Raw genomic sequence first — 22954 nt, 5'->3', positions numbered from 1 at the left:
GTTGATTTACTAAAGCTCCATTCACACGTGAGCAATCTGTAGCTGCTTCTTGTTTTTGGAGCAGCGCCATTCATTTGAATGGGCCTCCCTCCATTCCAAAAGAAGCTCATGTACCACATGTATGCATGCACAGAGCCAGGAGCATTTGCAGTCGTGACTTTTGCCACAATTGCAGCATGATTTGTCGCTCGACAATTGTGGCAAAATTGCCCCCTCCCCGCATTTGGGGTGCCATTAAGAAATAATTCCATTGCAAATGCGTTCTGCTGAGATTCTGGAATCATGGGCAGAATTGCCGTGGTTCTGTCTGCGATCCAGAACGTTAAGGGGTGAATGGAGCCTAAAACTAGAGTACAAAATTTTATGCAGCTATGAATGGTAGCCAATCAGCTTCTAACTTCAGCTTGTTCAATTGAGCTTTGACAATAAAACCTGGAAGCTGATCAGTTTCTATGCGGATCTGCACCAGTTTTACTAAATTAACCCCACTGCATATTGCACAGGAAATGTGTTTGAAGTAATTTTACTGACAAAAATCAATGCATGAAATGAGTTTTGTTTAGTGAAACTGCTAAAAGTCAAAGTTTATTGCATATGCTTTATGAAACATTCTGCTGAACATATAATATCAGGACAGATCAGAAGAGGTAGGAGAAAATCAGTTTACCGATTAATGTTCAGATTTAAAATGACAACAGTTACAAGTGCAAAATGTCCTTTACAAGCTCACAAATTAAGAAGGAAACCCCTACTACATGCTGTACATAACAACATGAACACCACAGTGGAAAACAGCCAATGACAGTTTTTCTTGGAAACCGCATTGATGGGGGGGGGGGGGGGGGGGGGGGGGTTGTCATTCCAGCATGATGGGAATCATCACAGTCGATTTCAAATTCAAGGTTGTTAATCAACTTAGTCACACCCCTCTCTGTGTGAGAGCTAAAGCCTGAGCTCAGGCAGCACGCTCTCATCAGCGTGATGGCGGAAATGAGCGCCATCTCATCAGAGCAAAGGCACAGGGAAGCGCAGTCTCTTCAGAATGAAGGAGAAAAGTGCCTTCTTATAGGAATGAAGGTGGCAAAGAGTACTCTATGCTTCAGGGTAAAGGAATGTAGACAAGGCAATATCTGAAAGACTCTACTGCCTGGATGGGGACAGTGGCAAACACAGGAGGGAGGAACCATATAAGAATAGCCAATTAAGTCCTGAGGATAAAAATTTCTTATGAGGTATTCATTAAGGTCTCCAGTTTCTTCCTTCAGCTTTTCGGCTCTTTGTGAATTCGTATATTGGCCACTCAAGCCATTGGGAGGTCATGGTGCGCTGCGTACCTGCCCGTCACGTGATGGTAGATCTGTCCCACAAATCAAAACAGACGTTTTAATAATAAATACTATGAAACAATTACATTTTAATGAATACTTTTGCTTTAGACTAAAGAAAAATAAAATTATGATAATTCTGATTTGAGCTGGGATCAATGATCACATGTGTGGGAGGTCAAACAACTTGTGCAGGACTCTACTGTACCTGTCTTTCAATATCTGACAGCAGTGTACTGGCTCCAATACGGAAAAGTTCTGGCATTAGCCACTCATCGCCCAGCTCTTCCTTGATCAGAGACAGCCAGACCAAAGCCTCCTTCGCACTACGAATGCCTCCAGCAGGTTTAAATCCTACCTAACAGAAGACATAATAATCCTCAAATAAAATCCAAAACAGGACCATAATTTTCCCTCATACTGCATCTGACACAAATGTAGCCCCTCCCTCCAAGTGAAAGCACCACCATACCTGACAACACTATCACGCTCATCTTATGTGACATTTGCCATCTACCCTCACTCTTCTAATACCATCCGCCTACTGTGTAAAAGTACACTCACTACACTGTATAACAAGACTATTCCATCCTGTGTGCATACGATTGTGGCGCATTTGCAGGGCAGTTGCGGTGTGTTAGTACAATGAGAATTTTAGCTGGTTGCCAAGGAGTGGGCCAAGAAGCTGCCCACCATGTCCTTAACCACCAACCAATAATGAGTCACCAGGCTTCCTTGCTGACAGCTAAAAAAAAAAAAAAAAAAAAAAAGGGGGGGGGTCCCCCCCGGTCCATACCAGGCCCTTTGATTTATTTTATTTTTTTTGGTGTGGGGTTTCCCCTCAAAATCCATATCAGAATCAAACACACACACACACCAAAATCCATACCAGACCTTTATCCGAGCATGCAGCCCAGCAGATCAGGAAAGAGGGAGGGGCCGGACAGGATGAGCGAGAACCCCCCCCCGGACCACATGCCCTCAATATGGGGTGCTCTGCTCTAACCCCCCACCCCAAAGCATCTGGTCTCCATGTTGATGGGCACAAAGGCCTCTTCCCGACAACTCTGGCTGGTGGTTGTGGGGGTCTGCGGGCGAGGGGCTTATCGGCATCTGGAAGCCCCCCCTTTAACAATGGGGCCAACAAATCCCAGGCCCCCCATGTGAATGATTATGGGGTACATTGTACTCCTACCCATTCACCCCCAAAAATGTGTAGCGTTACAAAAAAATAAATAAAAGTTTTTTGACAAGTCCTTTAATAATTGAAGAATGTCCCCCATCGTAGCTCAGAGTCTTCTTCCTCCGGTCTTCCCCTACTGACGCGGCGGCCAGCTTTCCAGCCTGCTCCTTAGTAACCAGCTATTGTAAGCACTTGTGGTGCAGTTTTAACAAGCAAAAAGCGCTAGTCAACTGCTCCGCAATCATACATAGGGCATTTAGGGGGGGGGGGGGGTTTTAATGCTCATTAAAAGCTCATTTCCTGCACCCGACGTGCATTAATGCTATAGGAGCGTTTGAGAAGGGTCAGTATTTTGAGCAGGTGTGAACAAGCCCTTACACAACTACTACCCTTTCCATAGTGGCCAGACTACCATTGCCCTCTTGAGTAACTGGACCTACGTTCCCTTCCCGAGTGACTAGACCATCATTCCCCTCTTGAGTGACCAGACTGCCATTGCCCTCCTGAGGGGTCATGTGGCAACCTGGCTCCTAATGTACTGGACCCACATACCTCTCCTAAGGGACTAGACTGGAAGTCATCTTCTTGGTCTCTTAGAACCACCATCATCTCTTCACCATATGCAGTACTAGTGTACACCTGTGTGACAGGACTATCACTATCCCCCATTCTAAAACTTGGGGGGAAAAAAAAAACATAGCTTATAACAGCATGACACCCCCTCAGATTTACCTTTATGCCAGTCTTCCAGTAATAATCCCGAATTGCTCGAACCATGACTAGGGCAACAGGGTAAGTAGCGTTTACAGATTCCTTCCCAGTGGAAGTTTTGATGAAATCAGAACCTGCAATGAAATGGATAGAGAGCTTTATCAAGGCATGAGTCAGCAACGATGACTGGTTCTGTGTCCTCAGATTTAGAACTATAGGTGGGTTCATCTCTTTTTTTAGCAAAAACGGGAAAAACAGAATGTTACTTTGGTAGTTTCTTCCCCAATTTTACTCTTTTATATTTATGGGAAAAATCTTATGTTACGCTATTTTAAAGGCAAAATCCATTTCCCTAATATGGTTCAACTCTTTTTCCCTCCAAAAGTTTCCTTTTTTTTGAAGCATATCCTTGGCCAGCTGAAGCTCATTATTTTTATATTTTGAAGGAAAACGGTAAAAGGCATTTCCCCAAGGTTGGGTCATTGTTCTTTTTTGCCGTTTTCTCCACTTGAAAAGTAAAATACAATATCTGTAAAAGTGAAATACTGTGATTGATTTATAGCCCAATATATTTGGTCTCATCACAGTGATGGAACATATTAATGCTCAAAACTGGTACATACATTCAAAATCACTACACTGCCACCATTACTACTATCAGTTAGCAACTGACACCCCAGACATTATGAATGTTCACACAAAAAAAAAAAAAATAAAAAATGTTGTTCCCCGAAATGATGTAAACATTGCAAAGAAAACAGACCAAATACCCTGTTGTAAAAGAAAGAAAAAAAAAAAAAGCAAATAAAAAGGATCAAATACAAAGTTTCCCTTAATCCACTTCACACAATGCACACAAATTCAAAGAGCAAAAACCCCTCTTCGCTCAGAACATGGAAGAGACCAAACACTAGTCAGCTCACCCCTCATTACACAGAACACAATGGAGACCAGACGTCAGTCAACTATGACTTATCATCCAAAACATCAACAAGACCCTACACCACTTCATCACCCAAAACATGGAAGAGACCAGACACCAATCACTTACCATCACCCAAAACAGAGGAGACCAAACACCAATCACTCCTCACTACCTAGTACATAGAAAAGATCAGTCACCAATCACTTCTCACACCTCATCACCCAGTACACGACACACCTCTCATGACCTATTACTAGGAAGAGATCATACACCAATCCTCTCTGTTTCCTCATCACCAGGAAAATCTGAATGGGCCCTACTTCAATCAGCTCTCACTCCTCATCAACCAGGACACAAAGAAGCCAGGCCCCAATCGCTTCTCACCCCCCCCCCCCCCCCCCCCCCCATTACCTCGTACTTGGATAAAATGAGTCAACGATCACCTTTCACCCTTCGTGATCTGGTATGTAGAAGAGACCAGATAGCATTCACCTCCCAACCATTATCACCTGATACATGGAAGAAACCCTATAACAATCACTTCTCACACTTCATAACTTGGAACATAGAGAAGACCAAGCCCTAATCATCTCTCATCACCCAAAAACACAAAAGGAGATCTTACACCTCTCACTCTTCATCGCCGGAAAAAAACCTAAGCGATTAGACACCAATCTCTTACCATCACCCGAAACACAGAGGAAGCCAGACACCAATCACCTGTCATCACCTGGTATATGGAACAGATCAGACACCAATTCCATTCTCAGGCCTCATAACCTAGTACAGACAGGTGACCAGACATAACTCTCCTCTTTCCTCATCACCCTGAAAATGGAAGAGACCCTACACCAATCACCTCACTCCTCATCAACCAGGACACAAAAGAGTTCAGACATCAATCACCTCCCACAGCTCACCACCTGGTAAATAGAAAAGACCATATACCAATCACCTCTCAAACATCACCTAGAAGAGAGGAAGCCAGGTACCAATCACTTCTCACTCATAACCTGGTACTTGGATGAGATTTAGCACCAGTCACCTTTCGCCCCTCATAATCTGGTAAACAGACCAGACCAGATACCAGTCACCTCTAAACCATCATCACCCGGAACATGGAAGAAATCCTATAGCACTTGCCTCTAACCCCTTAACATTCGGAACACAGAGCAATCACCTCTCACTCTTCATCCCTCAGAACATGAAGGGGATCCTACACCATTCACCACTCATCACCCGAAACATGGAGGAGACCAGAAACCAATCGCCCATCATCTAGAACACGAGAGACCAGACACCAATTACTTCTCTCTTCTCGTCACCCGGAACATGGAATAGACCCTACAGTAAATCATCACCTAGTACACAGGAGAGGCCAAACACTAATCGCCTCTCACCCTTTACCACCCAGTACAGAGAGGAAGCCAAGCATCAATCACCTCTTACTCCTCATCACCCAGTACTTCAGAAACCAATCACCTTTCACCCCTCGTCATCTGGTACTGAGAAGAAACCCTATAGCAATCACTTTAGACATCACTTGAACATAGAGACCAAACATTAATCACCTCTCATGCCTCATCACCAAGCACATGAAGGACATCATACACCACTTACCCCTCTCTCTCTTCCTAATGACATGAGCAATGGGGCCCAATTACATCAATCATGGAACACAATTCTTCTGAATGATAACAATGATGGGGTCCAGTGACATCAACGACCATCCCTCCCACCTACACCAATAATGTGGCACAATTACCCTCACTGAAACAATGGGGCATTCTTTTTTCCCCACCAACGTTGGGACCTTTTCTACTCCCACTGGCCACAATCCGGCCCTCCTAAAGTCTGAATGGCAGTAAACTGGCCCTTTGTTTAGAAAGTTTGGAGACCCTTGACCCAGAAACCAAGCCCCCCCCCCCAACCACCCCCATCACCTGGAACAGGGAACAGACTAGACAAGAATCATCTGTCACTCTTCATCTCCAGTAAGATGGAATGGACCCTACACCATACACCTCTCACCAGCCAGTACATAGAAGAGAACAGACACCTCTCACCCTTTATCAGCCTGTACATAGATGAAGCCAGATACCAATCACTTCTCATCACCAGCTACATAGATCAGATACCACCAACCTGTAACCCTTCATCACCTGGTACAAAGATAACGGATATCGATCCCCTCATACCCCAGTACATAGAGTCCAGGCAACAGTCCCCTCTCATCACCTATTACATAGGGAAGACCAGAAACCAATCACCTCTCACCCCTCATCACCCAGTACATTGAGGGGACCAGACACAAACTAACCTCTCACCCCCCTATTACCTTGTACATAGAGAAGGCCAGACACTAACCACCTCTCATCCCTCATCACCCAATATGTAGCGGTGACTAGACACCAATCAACTCAGAGACGTGACCAGACCACATACATGGTTGGCTAGGTTTCCCCTTACACACCTAATCACCTGTCTGAAGGACAAACAAGAAGCTCTCTGCCTTGACCATTATATGGAAGTCGCTGTGCTATGTGGCATATTGAGGGGCAAGCTAATATCAGGCGCCCCACCCCCACACTGCGTTAAATCATCAGGCACACAATGGACGTTCTATGCTGGCTGAGTAGTTCCAGCTTTTATAAGGCCTATAATTACCAGTCTCCCTGGTACAGTTTCATTAAAAACTTTCATTAAACAACAGCTGCCCCTGTATATGGTCTTCTAATCAATTTGGTCAAACAGAATGACTTTTAATCAGCTGTTGATAAAAATAGAAGATGAAATTTTAATTCTAATAGATTAAGCACAAGCTGAAGACAGTCTTTAGAATCCATCTCATCCTGTTCTCCAGTGGCTTTAATGACTATTCAGCAACTCATTACTAAATAGAACAAGATGAACATTTTCCAGTTCATTAAAGAAATGTACTATGTATTTTTGCATTGTCCTCATGATTCGTTACAGGGAGTCTTAATTACATGATAATGGATAATGGTTATTAAATGCAGTCTGCTATAATGAAGCACTATTCATTTGTGTGCCGCAGAGACAGCAGAGAGGGCACAATAAAATTACTACCTTCAAAAGATTAACGGATCAAATTATTATTCAATTCGCAAAATCTTTTTTAGACTTTGTGGAAAGAAGAAGAGATTAAAAAGTCGCATTATGACTGAACAGTCCATTCTGTTTCTCTGCAATATCTTAAAAAGGTATTACTAACATAAATAGCTTAAGCCGCGTGATTAGCAAAACACTATAGCTATAATACTGAACACCAGGGATGTTAGAAATGGTGGAGTACACAGTAATAATCCCGATAGCCTTTTTACCAAGAACTTGCCATTATTTGCACATGTGATCATCGAATTCTCGGCAGCACCAAGAAAAAATAAATAAATAATAATAAAAAAAAAAAGTCTCTTTAGCTGACAGTACAGCTTATAATTACAGACATTCACTGATAAATTAAACAATCCAGAATAGACATTTTGCCTTTTTCACCTGATGATCCTGCCAGTAACACTTTCTGTCTTAAACCAGCAATACATGGATACACGGGATTGAAATTCCGCCGGTTCAGCAAGAACCAGAATTTTTGACCCACGTATGGGCATCCTAGTTATAAACAAGCTGATATATAGCTTCCGAACATTTAGTGCCACAAGCCATAAGCCGGCATCACAGATAAATGGTTCAGAGTTCCAGGAGGTAGGTGTATGTGTCAAAGTCAACAATCAAAAGACGACTTCACCAGAGTGAATACAGAGGGCTCACCACAAGATGTAAACCATTGGCGAGCCTCAAAAACAGGAAGACCAGATTAGAGTTTGCCAAACATCTAAAAAAGCCTTCACAGTTTTGGAATAACATCCTATGGACAGATGAGACCAAGATCAACTTGTACCAGAGTGATGGGAAGAGAAGAGTATGAGGAAGGAAAGGAACTGCTCATGATCCAAAGCATACTACCTCATCAGTGTAGCATGTTGGTGGTAGCGTCATGGCGTATTCATGTATGGCTGCCAATGGAACTGGTTCTCTTGTATTTATTGATGATGTGACCGCTGACAAAAGCAGCAGGATGAATTCTGAAGTGTTTCGGGCAATATTATTTGCTCATATTCAGCAAAATGCTTCAGAACTCATTGGACAGCGCTTCACAGTGCAGATGGACAATGACCCGAAGCATACTGCGAAAGCAGCCAAAGAGTTTACGGGAAAGAAGTTGAATGTTATACAATGGCCAAGTCAATAACCTGACCTGAATCCAATTGAGCTTTTTACTTGCCGAAGACAAAACTGAAGGGAAAATGCCCCAAGAACAAGCAGAAACTGAAGACAGTTGCAGTAGAAGCCTGGCAGAGCATCACCGGTGATGAAACCCAGCATCTGGTGATGTCTATGCGTTCCAGACATCAGGCTGAAATTGACTGCAAAAGGATTTGCAACCAAGTATTAAAAAGTGAAATTTTGATGGATGATTGTTAATCTGTCCCATTACTTTTGGTCCCTTAAAAAGTGGGAGGCACATATACAAACTGTTGTAATTCCTACATTGTTCCCCTGATTTGGATGTAAATACCCTCAAATTAAAGCTGAAAGTCTGCAGTTAAAGCACATCTTGCTTGTTTCATTTCAAATCCATTGTGGTGGTGTATAGAGCCAAAAAGATTAGAATTGTGTCGTTGTCCCAATATTTATGGACCTGACTGTAGGTCACGTTTAGGGCAGCCCATTTATTCCAACGGGCTGCTCTATGCACTAGAAATGTGGAAGAAAGTCCCTAACCCTTTTTTCAAAATCACACGGTGCTACAGCACATGTCAGCAGATGCGTGTGTGTCTCATTAACAATTAATGGCACTGCTGTTTATCTGCTAAAGGGCCGCACATTTCTGTGGTGTCAGGAAAGTGATTTTGAAAACGTTCACGACATACACAAAATGTGAACGCAGGCTAAAATGTCTGTTACATTGGTGGTCATTTTTAAGTCTTCTCATTACATTGGTGCTTGGTGTAGAATCCTTTCATTTACACTAGTGGCCAGTGTGAATGTCCCCCTTACATTAGTGGTCAGTGTAAACCCTTATTACATTGGTGGTCAGTGTTGAAACTGCTCTTTATATTGGCAGTCGGGGAAAAAAAAAAAAAAAAAAATCTGCATTGACATTGATCACACCCCCCCCCCCCCCCCCCCCAGCACTGCCAGGAGGTGATGATGTGCTGTAACCTCTAGCAACCAGTGAGCAGTATTACAGTACAGTTAATATCTAGAAACCAATCAACAAGCATCAATCATTTGCTAACCTCTAGCAACTAATCAGTGAGCCTTAATGTATGCTGTAACCTCTAACAACCAGTCAGTAAGTGGCAATGATATGCTGTAACCTCTGGCAACCAATCGCAATCGCTGCCTGATCTGATACAGTAAACCGATTTTGAGTCTAGCTGTTATTTATTTTAAGTCTTAAAGCAAGTGGAGAGCAAAATTGCATGGTGGGGGGGTTAGAAAGTTTTTGCCCAGGGTCCAATCAACATTAAGGTCCAGTACGGTGGCATTACCAGATGAGTCAGTCATCGGCTATCAGCAGGATTCCCCGTTGACAACTAACATAAATAAAAAATTGCGGCCAATAAAAAAAAAAAAAAAAAAAAAAAAAAAAAAAAAAAAAAATTGAAAAAAGTGGCGTGGGGCCCCCCTAAATCCATACCAGTCCCTTATCCGAGCAAGCGGCCTGGAAAACCATATCAGGCCACTCTGCCCCCCCCAAAAGCACCTAGTCCCCACTTTGATAGGAACAAGGATATCTCCCTTGGCCGGAGGTTGTGGGGGGATCTGCGGGAAAGGTGCTTATCGGAATCTGAAAGTTTCCCCCCCCCCCCTTTGTTTTCTTTTTTTTGGGGGTCAATGGTGGCACCATGATTGATGATGGATGTACAGCCGGGGACATTTTTTAGATATTATTATTTATTTTTTTAATAAAGGACTTGTCAAAAACTCATGGTGTTATGTGTGTGTGTTTTTTTTAAATTAAAAACACAAACACACACGCACACGAGTTTTTGACAAGTCCTTTATTAAAAAAAAAAAAAAAAAAAAAAAAAATTATATTAAATATATGTGTGTGTGTGTGTGTGTGCGTGCGTGCGTGCGTGCGTGCGTGCATATATATATAATATAATTTTTTTTTATTTTTTTTTAATAAAGGACTTGTCAAAAACTCGTGTGTGTGTTTTTAATTTAAAAAAAAACACACACACATAACACCATGAGTTTTTGACAAGTCCTTTATTAAAAAAATAAATAATAATATCTAAAAAATGTCCCCATCATCAATCATGGTGCCACCATTGACCCCAAAAAAAGAAAAAGGAATAAAAAATAAACCCCTCTGTATACACTTTTTGTAGCTGCTGACTTAATAAACTAAAAAACGGGTGGAACTCAGCGTTAAATAACTAAAGGGGCAGGGCCACCCGGTGACATTGCCAAGTGGCACCACCCTTGTGATGTCACCAACCAAGAATTCCCTTGTTTGTTTGTTTTTTTTTACATTTATGTAATGCCGGAATTTTATTTATTTTTATTTTTTCATTCAGCTGCCAGCGGGGAACCCCACTGACAGCTGATGAGTCATCTGTTAAGGAAGCAGCGGCCAGCTTCCCAGCCCGCTCCTTAACAACAAACTATTCACTGGCTGTTAAAGCGGTAGTAAACCCGCACATTATTTATTTATTTTTATTTTTTAAACCTGCAAAGCAAAAGGCATAATGAGCTAGTATGCACCGCATACTAGCTCATTATGAAATACTTACCTTAGAACGAGGCGTTTCTTCCGGGAATCGCAGCTCCGGCGCTGTGAGTGGCCGGAGCCGCGATATTGTCACTCCCGCGCATGCACGCGGGAGATTTCATTCCGGCCGGCCGGCCACTGCCGAATTTTCAGGCCGAGAATCCCCTTGTGCGCATGCGCCACTGCAGTCAGCGGCGCATACTGAGGGGAATAGCTCCTAAACCGTACAGGTTTAGGAGATTTTTTTTTTTACCTACAGGTAAGCCTTATTATAGGCTTTCCTGTAGGTAAAAGTTTAAAAATTGAGTATACAACCACTTTAAGGATGCCGATGGCCCTGCTCCTTAATGCTACAGCTACTAAACATGGCGTACACACTAGGCCAGCAAGTCCAGTATTTTACAGCAGTTTTTAGCCATCTAGTGTGCATGAGGCCTTACTGGCTGGATCACAAAGTAAAAATATAGGAGAAACACAAAAAAAAAAAAAAAAAAAAAACAAAAAAAACAAAACAAAATGCAGCTACCACATTCAAGAACTGGGGAGCTGAAATGTAATACATTTTTGTTTTTCAACATATTTAAACACACAAACATCAGATCTTTATTCAAACAGTGCCTACAGATAAAATATAATATACTGGAATATTGCCTTTACACTCATTAATTCAACAGAAATGTCAATAGATGCAATAATGTACACCCTTACATCAAAAGCTGGTATTGCCACATGTAGAAAAAAAAAAATATATAACCTCTCAGGATATTGACAAGCGAAATACTTGCAAGAGGTTTGTGGGCTCCCCTGTATGAATTTAAAACTGAAATTCCATTTCAGGAAATATGTTTCAAAATCTCCCTGCACAATTTCAAAATAAATAAAACAAAACGCTTTAACTAGGACAGTCCCTAACCCTCAATTTCTTCTTTGAGACATTTCTTAGTGAATTACTAGTGTGCTTTAGATCATTTTGTGGAAAGACCCATTTCAGGTTCAGATTCAACTTTTGTACAGATGGTCTCATATTCTTACTAAGCACACTTTGGTATGGTGCAGAACATACAGCTGACTCAGCTACAAGTCACTCAGGCTCTGAAGTAGCAAAGCACCCCTAATCCATAATATTTCAAACCACCATGCTTCACAGTTATTAGGTTAAATACGGTCTTCAGTTTGCAGCAAACATGTCTATTGTTACAGTGACCAAACAACTCTTGCCTTACTAGCTAGCCTGTTTAGTCACACACATCTGCAAACATATGTGTAAACTGCAGTTGCCACATCAAGGCATCCCAGGGTACTGCAGCCCTAATAATTTTGAGAGTTCCCCAAATTGGAGCACATACAGCAATGGGCAGATTAAGGGCAGGTTTGCCTGGAGGGAGCCCACCCCTCCTTAAAACAAGGTACAGGACACCCAGAAAGGGCACAATGGCAGCTGAAGGTATCCAGTATATCCCCACACCAATTTGCCAAAGGTAAAAGCAAATTGCAACTACACTAACCTATAACTGGCCTTTGCAGCAAGAAACATGGAAGGGCAATGCACATCAAAAAGAAACAAATATCCAGCACATTTACCAGCTAGCCTGCAACAAAACAAAAAATTGCCCCTGTTTAACAGTTGACATTAAAAACAAGGGGTTCAGTTGCACACATTTGCAAACACATATGCAAGCCACAGTGGCCAAGTCAAGGCACTCCAGCGTACTGTGGTCCTAGCTCTACAATGCTGAGAGTCTCCCAAACTGGAGCACATACAGCAATAGACAGATTAAGGGCAGGTTTGTCTGAAGGGAGACCACCCTCCTTTAAAAAGGTACAGGTATGCATGGGACACCCAGCAAGGGTACAATAGTAGCCGAAGTTATCCAGTACCACTGCATATACACAGACACGATAAAGGATTCTCAGTGTGGTATGGGGTGAACAGATGGCACAGAAGCCACTGCTTGTTCACTATACAATTCATACCTTGGACTGAGCAACTCTATATGATGGGGTGGGGGTCACTGCTCTAACTCATATATCACAGTTCATCTACTGAGCTCTATAAACACTTTTTTTTCCCCTGTTTTTGTTGTTTAACAGCAGGAGGCAAGAAGAAACATGGTACAAAGGAGCCCACAGCTCCACCGACAGGCTACGCTAGAAGAGCGCGGGGGGGGGGGGGGGGGGGGAACTGTCCGACTGAGTGGGTGCCACATGACTTGAAAAATCGAAATGAGCTAAAAGGTTGAGGTTGAACGATAAACTATCACATCAAGTGTCCATATAACTTTATTCTTGACTATGAATTAACAGTGATAAACCAGCAGTATTCAACATGTTTTGGGGATCAGACAATCCCTCTTGATGAGGGCTGTATTGATGCTTGCAATGTGTGCAGCATTTCAATTGTGTCTGTTTGAAGACATCCACCTTGGTAAAAGCAGGGCTTTGCTTCCTCATGACAGAGGTGCCCACCCGATAGTTCATGACTGGTGGGAGAATTATGAAGAAGCAGGGGAGGTGAAGGAAGTACAGATCCACTGAATGCATGAACCAGAAGCAAATGCAGGGAGATTCTTGTACTGCAGGTTCTTACATACAGCTTCCTCTCCAGCTAAAATAACAGCAAACAGCACAGCAGTGATTTTACCAAATCTCACTCCAAACCTAGTGAGACCATCAGAAGAAGCGTGACTTAGATGATTCCAAACTGCAGACATACAGCTAGGAGGCTATGGAAAAGAACTGCCTTGGCAGAGTAATGCATTGATATCAAGAATGCTTAGGCACAGGAGGTGCTCTGCTATTTTTTCCAGGAAGAATACAAGACATAAAAGGGAGATTACTTTAGGGTTCTGCTTAGGCAAAAGTACTTCTATATGTTCCCTATAATTCATTTCAGACAATAAAATACTTAACGGAAAAAAAAAAAAAAAAAACATTTATATATCCATCAATATCTTTACACTGTATCAAGCCTTGCCCTGCAAAAAACAGAAGTATACCTGTATGTAAACCCCAAATAAAAGAAGCACCAGGTCTCACATAAATCTTCCCAGAAACAGCCAACAGTCGAAGGAATAGTTTTAAAATTGTTCTAATAAAAAAGGTACAAAGAGGGCCATCATTTACAGTATAGCAAGAATTGTAATATTCTGGAAATACTTTTGCACACTTTATTCTTCTGTGTGAAGCTACATATTCCTTTCTAAGCCCTTGTTCATACTGCCGCAGCTTCAAAGTCACACAACTCTTAATACGACATTCCTGCACAACTTCATCCTGGCTTGCATACAACTTCTTTAACAGAAGTCAATGCAAGTCGTTTTGAAGGCGCACCTACAGGAATCTTGTTCTAAGTCAGAGCGACTTGAGTCGCACCAATTAGAAAGGTTTTATTGCCGTTAAAGGGGCGTGACATGACATGTGACTTTGAACTCTCAAGTCACGTGATAAATCACAGCAGTGTGAACCAGGGCTTAATGCTGGAAACAGTCAAGTTGTTTTGCCATGATAAAATACTTTTCCGAGTAGAGTCTCCACTGTTAGCTCTTTAGCGCTCTACATAGCTTATTAGAACTATGAATATCTCTACATTTTACTTTACGTTTGTGCTAGTTCCTGGTTAATCCATTGGGTGACCACAGTCTATTAGCATTCTCCCAGTGAAGCACAATTTCAAAGTCGCAGTCAATGTGAACAGGGGCTAAGACACAGAGTGTGGCTCAGTTCGACCCCGCTTCCTCCTTGCTTGTCGTGATTGACAGCAGCGGGAGCCCATGGCTGCATCTCAGCCAATGAACAGAGAGAGACCCGCTGCTCTTGTGCACATCACTGGATTGAGATCATGCTTAGGCAAGTACGAGGGGGGATAAGCAGAGAAGATTTTTTTTCAGATTTAGAACCACTTTGGATAATAGTACAGATCACAAATCAACTGTAGCAGTATACAATCTGGCAACAAAAGCAGATCTATAGGAGATATTACTATAGCAGCATATTGCCATACAAAAAAGAGTGTACACAAAGTTTTCTTACATTACCTACAGCATAGACCAGAGAAGTGAACCAAAAAAAAATAGGCAACATTTTGGCCATCTGACTGAAGGTGGCGTACTTGGCCCCCAAAATGTCTATTTCACTGGTTCTCTTCTATGATCCATGGTGTTGGTAATGCATGTTAGGCCTACTGCTGCTGCTAAACGAACATTTAGGAGCAGTTGAGCATTTTTTTCAACTGCTCCTGAACTCTCCTCTATGTTATCTTATCAGTACATGTACACAGGGTTGTTTATAGTGGTTCCTAGGCAGTTGAGTTTAGAGGATCTTTTTGGAATACAAATAAATGGGTTCATATGCTGAGTTTAGGAGGCATTTCAAGCGCCAACCGCTTATTAAACGGTAACTCGCATTTAGCCGCATTTTATTTATATGCCTTTTTCATTTTTGGCTATTTTGAAAAATAAATTTTTTTAAAAAATTTTAAAGCGATTCTAAAATGCAAATGCAGCAAAACTGATGTTTTCAACGTGGGTTACTATCTGTAAAGTTAAATTGTTCAGGAGAGGTTGTAAAAACGTCCCACACATGAAGCCTTAGGTCATCTTTGCTATCATTTAACATATATACATAAAGCAGACAGCACCTAGGGTCAAAGAATTGCCTTCCGTCATGGGGCACCCCCAGAATCCTGTACAGAAGTGAAAGATACAGGTAAAGCAAATGCTAGTTATCCATGATTCAATATCATGTGTCAAAGCTCCATCTACAGTTCAGCCATAATACTGCAGAACATAACATCTCCATCTAACGTCTATCCATAAACACACCACAGCACCATCTAGAGTCTATCCATAATACTGCAGCATCCATCACAGTGCCATCTAGAGTCTAGCCATAATACTGCATTATACAATCACAACACCCTCTACTGATTTTCCACAAAATTTGTTCACAAATTACAGCAGAGTATACAGTCTAACCCAGCCTTTCCTAATAGTTTTACCATGGATAAAAACTTTTGAAATAGCTTTCAAGTCTCAAGAAAACCCCAAATATTCTATAAGCAAAAACAATTCATCAGTGATCCCATTTACTCCTAGGAATGATTGGCATATTCATTCCTAGGATTAAAGGGGACCATTAATGAATCATTTCATTACTGTGCTGTAATGGCAGGGGGCATGTTTTATCATTAATAAGGTAAGCAAGTCACACAGTTAGAAAGGATTAGGATTAAAGAATACCTGCCCTGAGAGAAATATGAAGGCTGCCAATGCTGATATCTATGTCTAAAGCTAATATCAGAGACACCTCTTCTAATAGACTCCACACATAACTACATGAAAAAAATGGTTCCGAATATTGCATCTGCCAATCTCATTATTATATTGGGGAAAAACATGGGAATCGTCAAAAATCTCACAATGTGTAGCGCAGAAAGAAACGGCCATTAAGATATTGTTTTTTTGGTATAGAACCCCTGACTTATTACATGCCTGTAACTCCACCATTTTGAACCTATGCTGGAGATGTGGGCTCTCATTTTCATATCTTCTTTGAGTGCCCCGTTATTGGCCCATATTGGAATGAGATTCAAAATCTTCTACAAAAACTACTTTCTACACCCATTCAATTGAATCCTATACATTTCTTCTTAGGCCTCTCTATCCCGGGTATCTCTAAAGCATTACAGAAACTTGGCTCCTTTAAAAACTCTTGGTAGGGAAAAGAGCCATTCCTAGACATTGGCTCTCTACTTCCCCTCCCACCACTTTCTTTCTATAGTAGCAGATATATGCAAGATGGAACATCTGACTGCAAAGATCGCGGGTACCTTACCCTTGTTTGACAAGATATGGAAAACCTGGGATGATTCAGTATTTCCTCATGAATCCGATAACCATACAACCTTATGATCCTCCCTAGAAATACCCTCTGAATGTCCTTTATCCTAAAAAATACTTATTTAATTAGGCTTGATATGAGATACGGTTTGGAAATTTTGCTTAAAATGACCCAATGATGGAAGTCGCTATTACTTGTCCATATTTGTATCCCTGTTAAGTTCTAGTTCCTCGTTTCGATATTGTTCTGTATTTTCAGAAGTTAAAATGTTTTACCTTTTGTATCTCATGATATGATGTATTCTATTTGTTATAAACAATTTATAAAAAAAAAAAAAAAAAAAAAAAAAAAAAAAAATATCTAATATCAGTGTGCACAACTTTGCTATGTAGGTCACTTTGGCACTAAATGTTCTGGGTCAATAATGTCTGGCTGCTAGCACCAAACCCCAATGTACTGAATGACTGAAAGCACCAACAAGAATCTGTTTTCTGTGCCTTTCAGATCTGACTCCACAACATACACAGAACTGCCATATACTTCTATGAGGAAAGTGAAGAATGTTAACACACACACACACACACACACACCATGAGCAACACAGCCCCATATTGCATGAGTGGTTGCACTGTGGGTCAGCAGCTGGAGTACTGTTTTTCAGTAATATTCCAACTATGAAAATGTACCTCCCCTTTATCCCAATAATGTCCATGGACTCACCTCCCATTCCCTTTATATTATAGTTAATCTTGAACTCACCTCTTATGCCCTTTATATTAACCCTTACCCCTGATGACATCCCTGGACTCACCTCTTGTCCCTTTTAAGTAATACCTTACAGTGAAATAAAAATCATATTTTTTTTTTTCCTAACCACTTACCTTTAAAATCCTTTTTTTGTGTATATCACGGCACACAGAGCACCATAGTAATTACTATTTGGGTTATAGGTCACCTTCAAGTGATTTACACTGGCACACCTTAAACAGGAAGTTGCCTCCCTATATAAAGCCCCTTTCACACTGGGGTGGGAGGTGCGTCGACAGTAAAGCGCCGCTATTTTTAGAGCCGATTTACCGTCGGATTTGCTGCACTATTTGGCTGCTTAGCAGGCGGTTTTACCCCCCCAGCGGTTGAGAAACGGTTAAAAAACACCACAAAGTGCCTATGCAGAGGCGGTATAGCCATGCTGCCCCATTGATTTCAATAGGCTGGAGTGGTGTATACACCGCTCCTTCACCTCTCCAAAGATGCTGCTAGCAGGACTTTTTACCGTCCTGCTAGCACACCACTCCAGTGTGAAAGCCCTTGGGACAGCAGCAGCTGTTTCAGGTTGGTTTGCAGGCGCTATTTTTAGCGCAATAGCGCCTGCAAAATGACCCAGTGTGAAAGGGGTCTAACCCCTCCCATACGGAACACCTCAGTTTTTGTAGCAAAGCAATATACCAGGGATATGCAATTAGCAGACCTTCAGCTGTTGCAAAACTACAAGTCCCATCATGCCTCTGGGTGTCATGCTTGTGGCTATCAGAGTCTTGCTATGCCTCACGGGACTTGTAGTTCTGCAACAGCTGGAGGTCCGCTAATTGCAGAAGAAGAGGGGCGGGACCTCTGTGTCCCGTAATGTACTCCAAGAAAAGGATTTTACAGGTAAGCCGTTATAAAAATCCTTTTTTCTTTATCATACATCACGGGACACAGAGCACCATAGTAATTACCATGTGGGACGTCCCATAGCAATGCTATTTAAGGGTAGGGAGACACAACCTGTAGGGCGCCAACAGACTTGAGGACCTATACTGCTGCCTGCAGCACACTGCACCCAAAGGCGATATCTTCATGCCCTTTTTTACATCTACTTGATAAAATCTGGTAAATGCATTGACTGCAGACCAAGTTGCAGCCTTGTAGATCTGAGCCATGGAGGCTTGTGATGCACTGCCCCAGAAGTGCTAAGCGCTCTTAGTAGAGTACAATTTGACATGAAAAGGTGAAATCTTACCTTTTAACCATTAGGCCTGAATTATAACTTGCTGAATCCACTTAATAGTGGGTTTTGACGCTGTCCCTTCCTAGGACCCTCTAGAAGCATAATAAAACATCAGTCTTTAAGACCTAAGCAGTCGTCTTTATATAGACTTTGACCACCCTCACTACATTAAGACAACATAGCAAGTTCTCTACCCTAGAACCTGGTTTTGGGAAAAAAAAAAAAAAAAAAAAAACACGACGGTAGGACAATATCTTGGTTTAGATGAAAACCTAAAACCACCTTAATTTAAATATGGCTTCTTTACAGGAAAGAGTGGTCAACTCCGCTCGGAGTCCCAAGGGTGGTCTAACTGGTGGAATAAGCTGCATTACCCCTTTCATAAAAACCCCGGACCAAAGAATGCGAAGCAAGCGTTCTTTGAAATAAGACCGATAAATCCAAGACTTGGCCCTTAATAGTACTCAAGGCCAGCTTCATTTGTACTTGTTAAAAAAAAAAAAAAAAAAAATTATAACACAATAAGTCTACCAATGTTATATTTCCAAGGGTGGCAACCTTTGGATTCACACCAGGAAAGATAAGCCCTCCAGAGTCCATAATATATAACTCTGGAAGCCGGCTTTATTAATGAAGGTAGAAATCACTGACCCGGAGAGACTGCATCTCTTCAGAATGTGGGCTTCAATAGCCAAACCATTTGTAAGGTAGGATGGAATATCGGCCCCTGTGAGAGTGGGTCTGGCTATAGTGGAAGGGACCTATGGATATTCCACCACCATCTTTATGATTTCTGCATACCAGGACGTTCTGGGCCATGCTAGGGCTATAATAATTACTGGCTTGCAGTAGCAAGCTGGAAAGCAAAGCAGCCGTGGCAGCAACTGAATAGGTAATAAAGCCCAACTTAGTGAAAACTGACTGGGGTCACCAAGCATCTGTTTTGAAAGCGAGTGGATCCCTTGTCCTCGACATAAAGCTGACCAACTACACATTTAACCTGGACGCCAAAAGATCTACGTCCAGGATCCCCCATCTTTGGCATATAGCCAGAAAGATTTTGGGGTGAAGGGACCACTCCCCTGGGAACTGCTGGTGACTCACGTAGTCCGCCTGTCAATTCTCTATTCCTAGAATGAAGACTGCCGATAGACAAGGAACATCCTTTTCCACCAAAGCTAGAATATGGTCCGCCACTCTGAGCTGCGTGACCCTTAGAGCCCCCTTAGCGATTGATATAGGCCCCAGCTGTGGCATTGTCGGATTTGAAACTGACAGGACAATCCCGTTACCTAAATGTTCAGGGTTTCAGAGCTAGACGCACTGCCCGAATCTCTAGGATGTTGATGGGCAAGGCTTTTTCGGTTCTGGACTACTGTCCCTGGAGAGTTGTCTTTTCCAGTACTGCTCTTCAACCTTAAAAATTGGTATCTGTCGTTACCACTTGCCAGGTAACTGGTATGAAGGGTTTTTCCATCTGCAGATTTCCGGATACCGAGCACCAACTGAGGCTCTGGAACACCTTTGGGGACAGTCGCATTGGCAAGCCTAAAGCTTGAATCGTTTTGTTCCAAGAAGACAGGATACTGTTTTGCAACAGTCTCGAATGGAACTGGGCATACGGGAACCGCTTTGAATTAAGCCTCATATTTCCCAACAACCCCATGCAATGGTGAATGGAGATATCTCCTTTCGACCTGGCCATCCGTACCAGCTCGCTTATGGAACTGATCTTTGCCTGAGGCAAACACAGCTTTCCTGTGCTGTGTCTATGGTCAGACCCAAGTACTCCAGCCTTTTTAGAGGTAACTGGTTGTAATGCATACTGGAAATGCTGCTGTTCTACCCTAAACCGCAGAAACCTTTGGTGAGCGGGAAATATAGGAACATACAGATATGCATCCCTGATGTCGATAGATGCCAGAAGTTCTCCTCCTTGTAGGATAGAAACCCGATCTAATCCATGCAAAAGGAGCAGATCTTCAGGAACCGATTTAGATTTTTTAGATCTAGAATGGGTCTGACATCTCAATTTGGTTTTGGTACCATAAAGAGGTTTGAATAAAACCCCAAAACTTGCTCTTCTGTGGGGATTTGTATGATCCCCCCCTGAGCCATTAAATCGGTCTAGTGCCCGAAACAGATTTTTGCCTGGATCTTTGGGAAAGTTTGACCTCAGAAAACGAGTCCCGAAATTCCAGTTTGTACCCTAGAGTTGCTGTGGAGATGACCCATCTTTCCTGAATTTCCTTTTGCCAGACTTCTGAGAACTGCAGAAGTCTTCCCCCCCACCCTGGTGGGGGGAGCCCCTTCATAATGACGCTTTAGAATTCTGTTTTGCAGGATTCCGGCCCCAGGACTTTTTGTGCCTGGGCCCGACCTTGAGGTCTTCCTCTAAAGTCTGACAGCGGAGGCCGTCACTAATGCCTGGGCAGATGCCCCTGGCGCAGGAGAAGGAATCTGCTTAATGAAGGGCGTTTATTCTTTTGACTGGCAAAAGAGTACTTTTCCCGCTGGAAATCGTTTGGATGCATTTGTCCAAATCATCCCCAAATAGCCGATCCCCATGAAAAAGAAAACCAGTCAGGAGCTTTTTGCATGGTACTTCAGCTGACCAATTTTTTAACCACAGGATTCTAAGCATGTGTACTAGCACAAGCTCAAGGCGGGACGCCTGGTGAATAGAAACTTTAATGGCGTTTATGGCAAATCATTATGCTTTTGGTAGTTGGCCAAATCCCGGGCTTGTTATACAGGAACCTCTTTAAGGGCCTGTCTAAACTGGTCCGTTAGGGACTGACAGGTGCCTATTGCAGCAACTGCAGGCTGAGTAACCACACCTGCCAAAGAAAAAAAAGAGGATTTTGACAGGAATTCCAACCTTTTATCTGTGGATCCTTAAGCATTTGTGCATTGTCTACTGGACTAATTAGACTTATTCACACTGGAAATCGCAGCGTCAACTGCTGGTACAATCCATCTTTTGGTAAATTTCTCCTCTATGGGATAGAGAACTAAGAATCTCTTTGGAGGGAGAAAATGCCTAAGTGGATAAGTGGCTCTAGTAATGCATGGAACAGGAAAACGCATCTTCATCATGTATAGAGGGGCTGAGATGAGAGAAGCAGCTAAGCTGCACCATCAATTTGTTCCAATGACTCACCCTGAAATTGGTATTTCTGGCGAGGATGACAGTGTGGAGACACCACTGGAGTTCCTATCCCCTGGGGGGTGAAACCTTTGGTACCTGTTTGGTCTTTGTGGTGTCTTTTTGGTACACATAGTCCTAAGCACAAAAGCAGAGTCACTATTTAATTGCACTAATTGCTGAACATAGTCTGACAGTATACTGCTGCTATACAAGTTCAGCCTAGGGCTGGGAAAAATGTCCTTCCTGTATTAGGAATGCCACTTGTAGCCCTTATGTGCCCCACCGCTCCTGTGTCCCGAGTGTAGCCTGCTTGCTCCTTCTCACTACCAGCCGAGGAGAGACTGCTCCAGCTGATCCTTAAGCCTGTGCCATGCGTCCTCGTGGATGCTATATGGCGCTGCGCATTTTACGTTGGCTGTTTGAAGGAGGGTATCGTTGTTATGGCAGCAGCTAGCTGCCATAACCCCGGTATCCTCCTTTTCAGCGGGCGGTCTGCTACAAGATAAAAGTGAAAGTGGTCTCTGCGGCGGATTTACCACAAGATCACTTTTAATCGGTGGCGGCAGAGGGGGGGCCCCTCACTGCGATCCGGTGCCCACCGCCGCTTACTGGAGCCTTTGGCATCGGCAATCGCGTCCTCTTGCTGGCTCAGTATGGAGACGGTTGAGGGAAAGATGGCCCCCACCTGTCTCCATACAATTGCTTGGCGGAAGCGAAATCAAAATGTCACTTCCGCCCACAGTTCTTAAAGGGCCATTTTTTTCTTTTTTAAATGACAAAATTTTGTCTTCATTTTTTTTTCTTTTGCATTTTAGAACTGAGGTATTCCTGATGGGGGGGAGGGGGGTTATATATAGGGAGGCAACTACCTGCTTAGGTTGTGCCAGTGTCCATCACCTGAAGGTGGCCCTTTAACCCATGGTGCTCTGTGTCCCGTGATGTATGATAAACAAATAGAGCTGCGCTACATAAAAATAAAACATTTAAAAAGCACATTAAATATGATTGAAACAGTCCATTGAA

At 42.6% G+C, this 22954-nt stretch overlaps 1 protein-coding gene across 3 annotated transcripts in view; it reads right to left on the bottom strand.

The window, feature by feature from the left end:
* Positions 1-553: 553 nt before the first annotated feature.
* The window catches only part of DERA (deoxyribose-phosphate aldolase), a 40083-nt gene continuing 17682 nt past the window's right edge, over positions 554-22954 (bottom strand). For all 3 annotated transcript variants that reach the window (XM_077468611.1, XM_077468610.1, XM_077468612.1), the window contains 3 exons: positions 3241-3353; positions 1534-1683; positions 554-1357 (listed from right to left, as the gene is read on the bottom strand). In XM_077468611.1, coding sequence (XP_077324737.1) covers positions 1301-1357; positions 1534-1683; positions 3241-3353 — 320 coding nt within the window. In that variant the 3' untranslated portion in view covers positions 554-1300. The remainder of the gene's footprint in view (positions 1358-1533; positions 1684-3240; positions 3354-22954) is intronic.

This window comes from Lithobates pipiens, unplaced genomic scaffold (assembly GCF_037356315.1).
Source record: "Lithobates pipiens isolate NorthernLeopardFrog02 unplaced genomic scaffold, aLitPip1_a1.2 Scaffold_8, whole genome shotgun sequence".
NCBI lineage: Eukaryota > Metazoa > Chordata > Amphibia > Anura > Ranidae > Lithobates > Lithobates pipiens.
The sequence above is the reverse complement of the archived record's forward strand: the minus strand, read 5'-3'. Positions and strand labels throughout refer to the sequence as shown.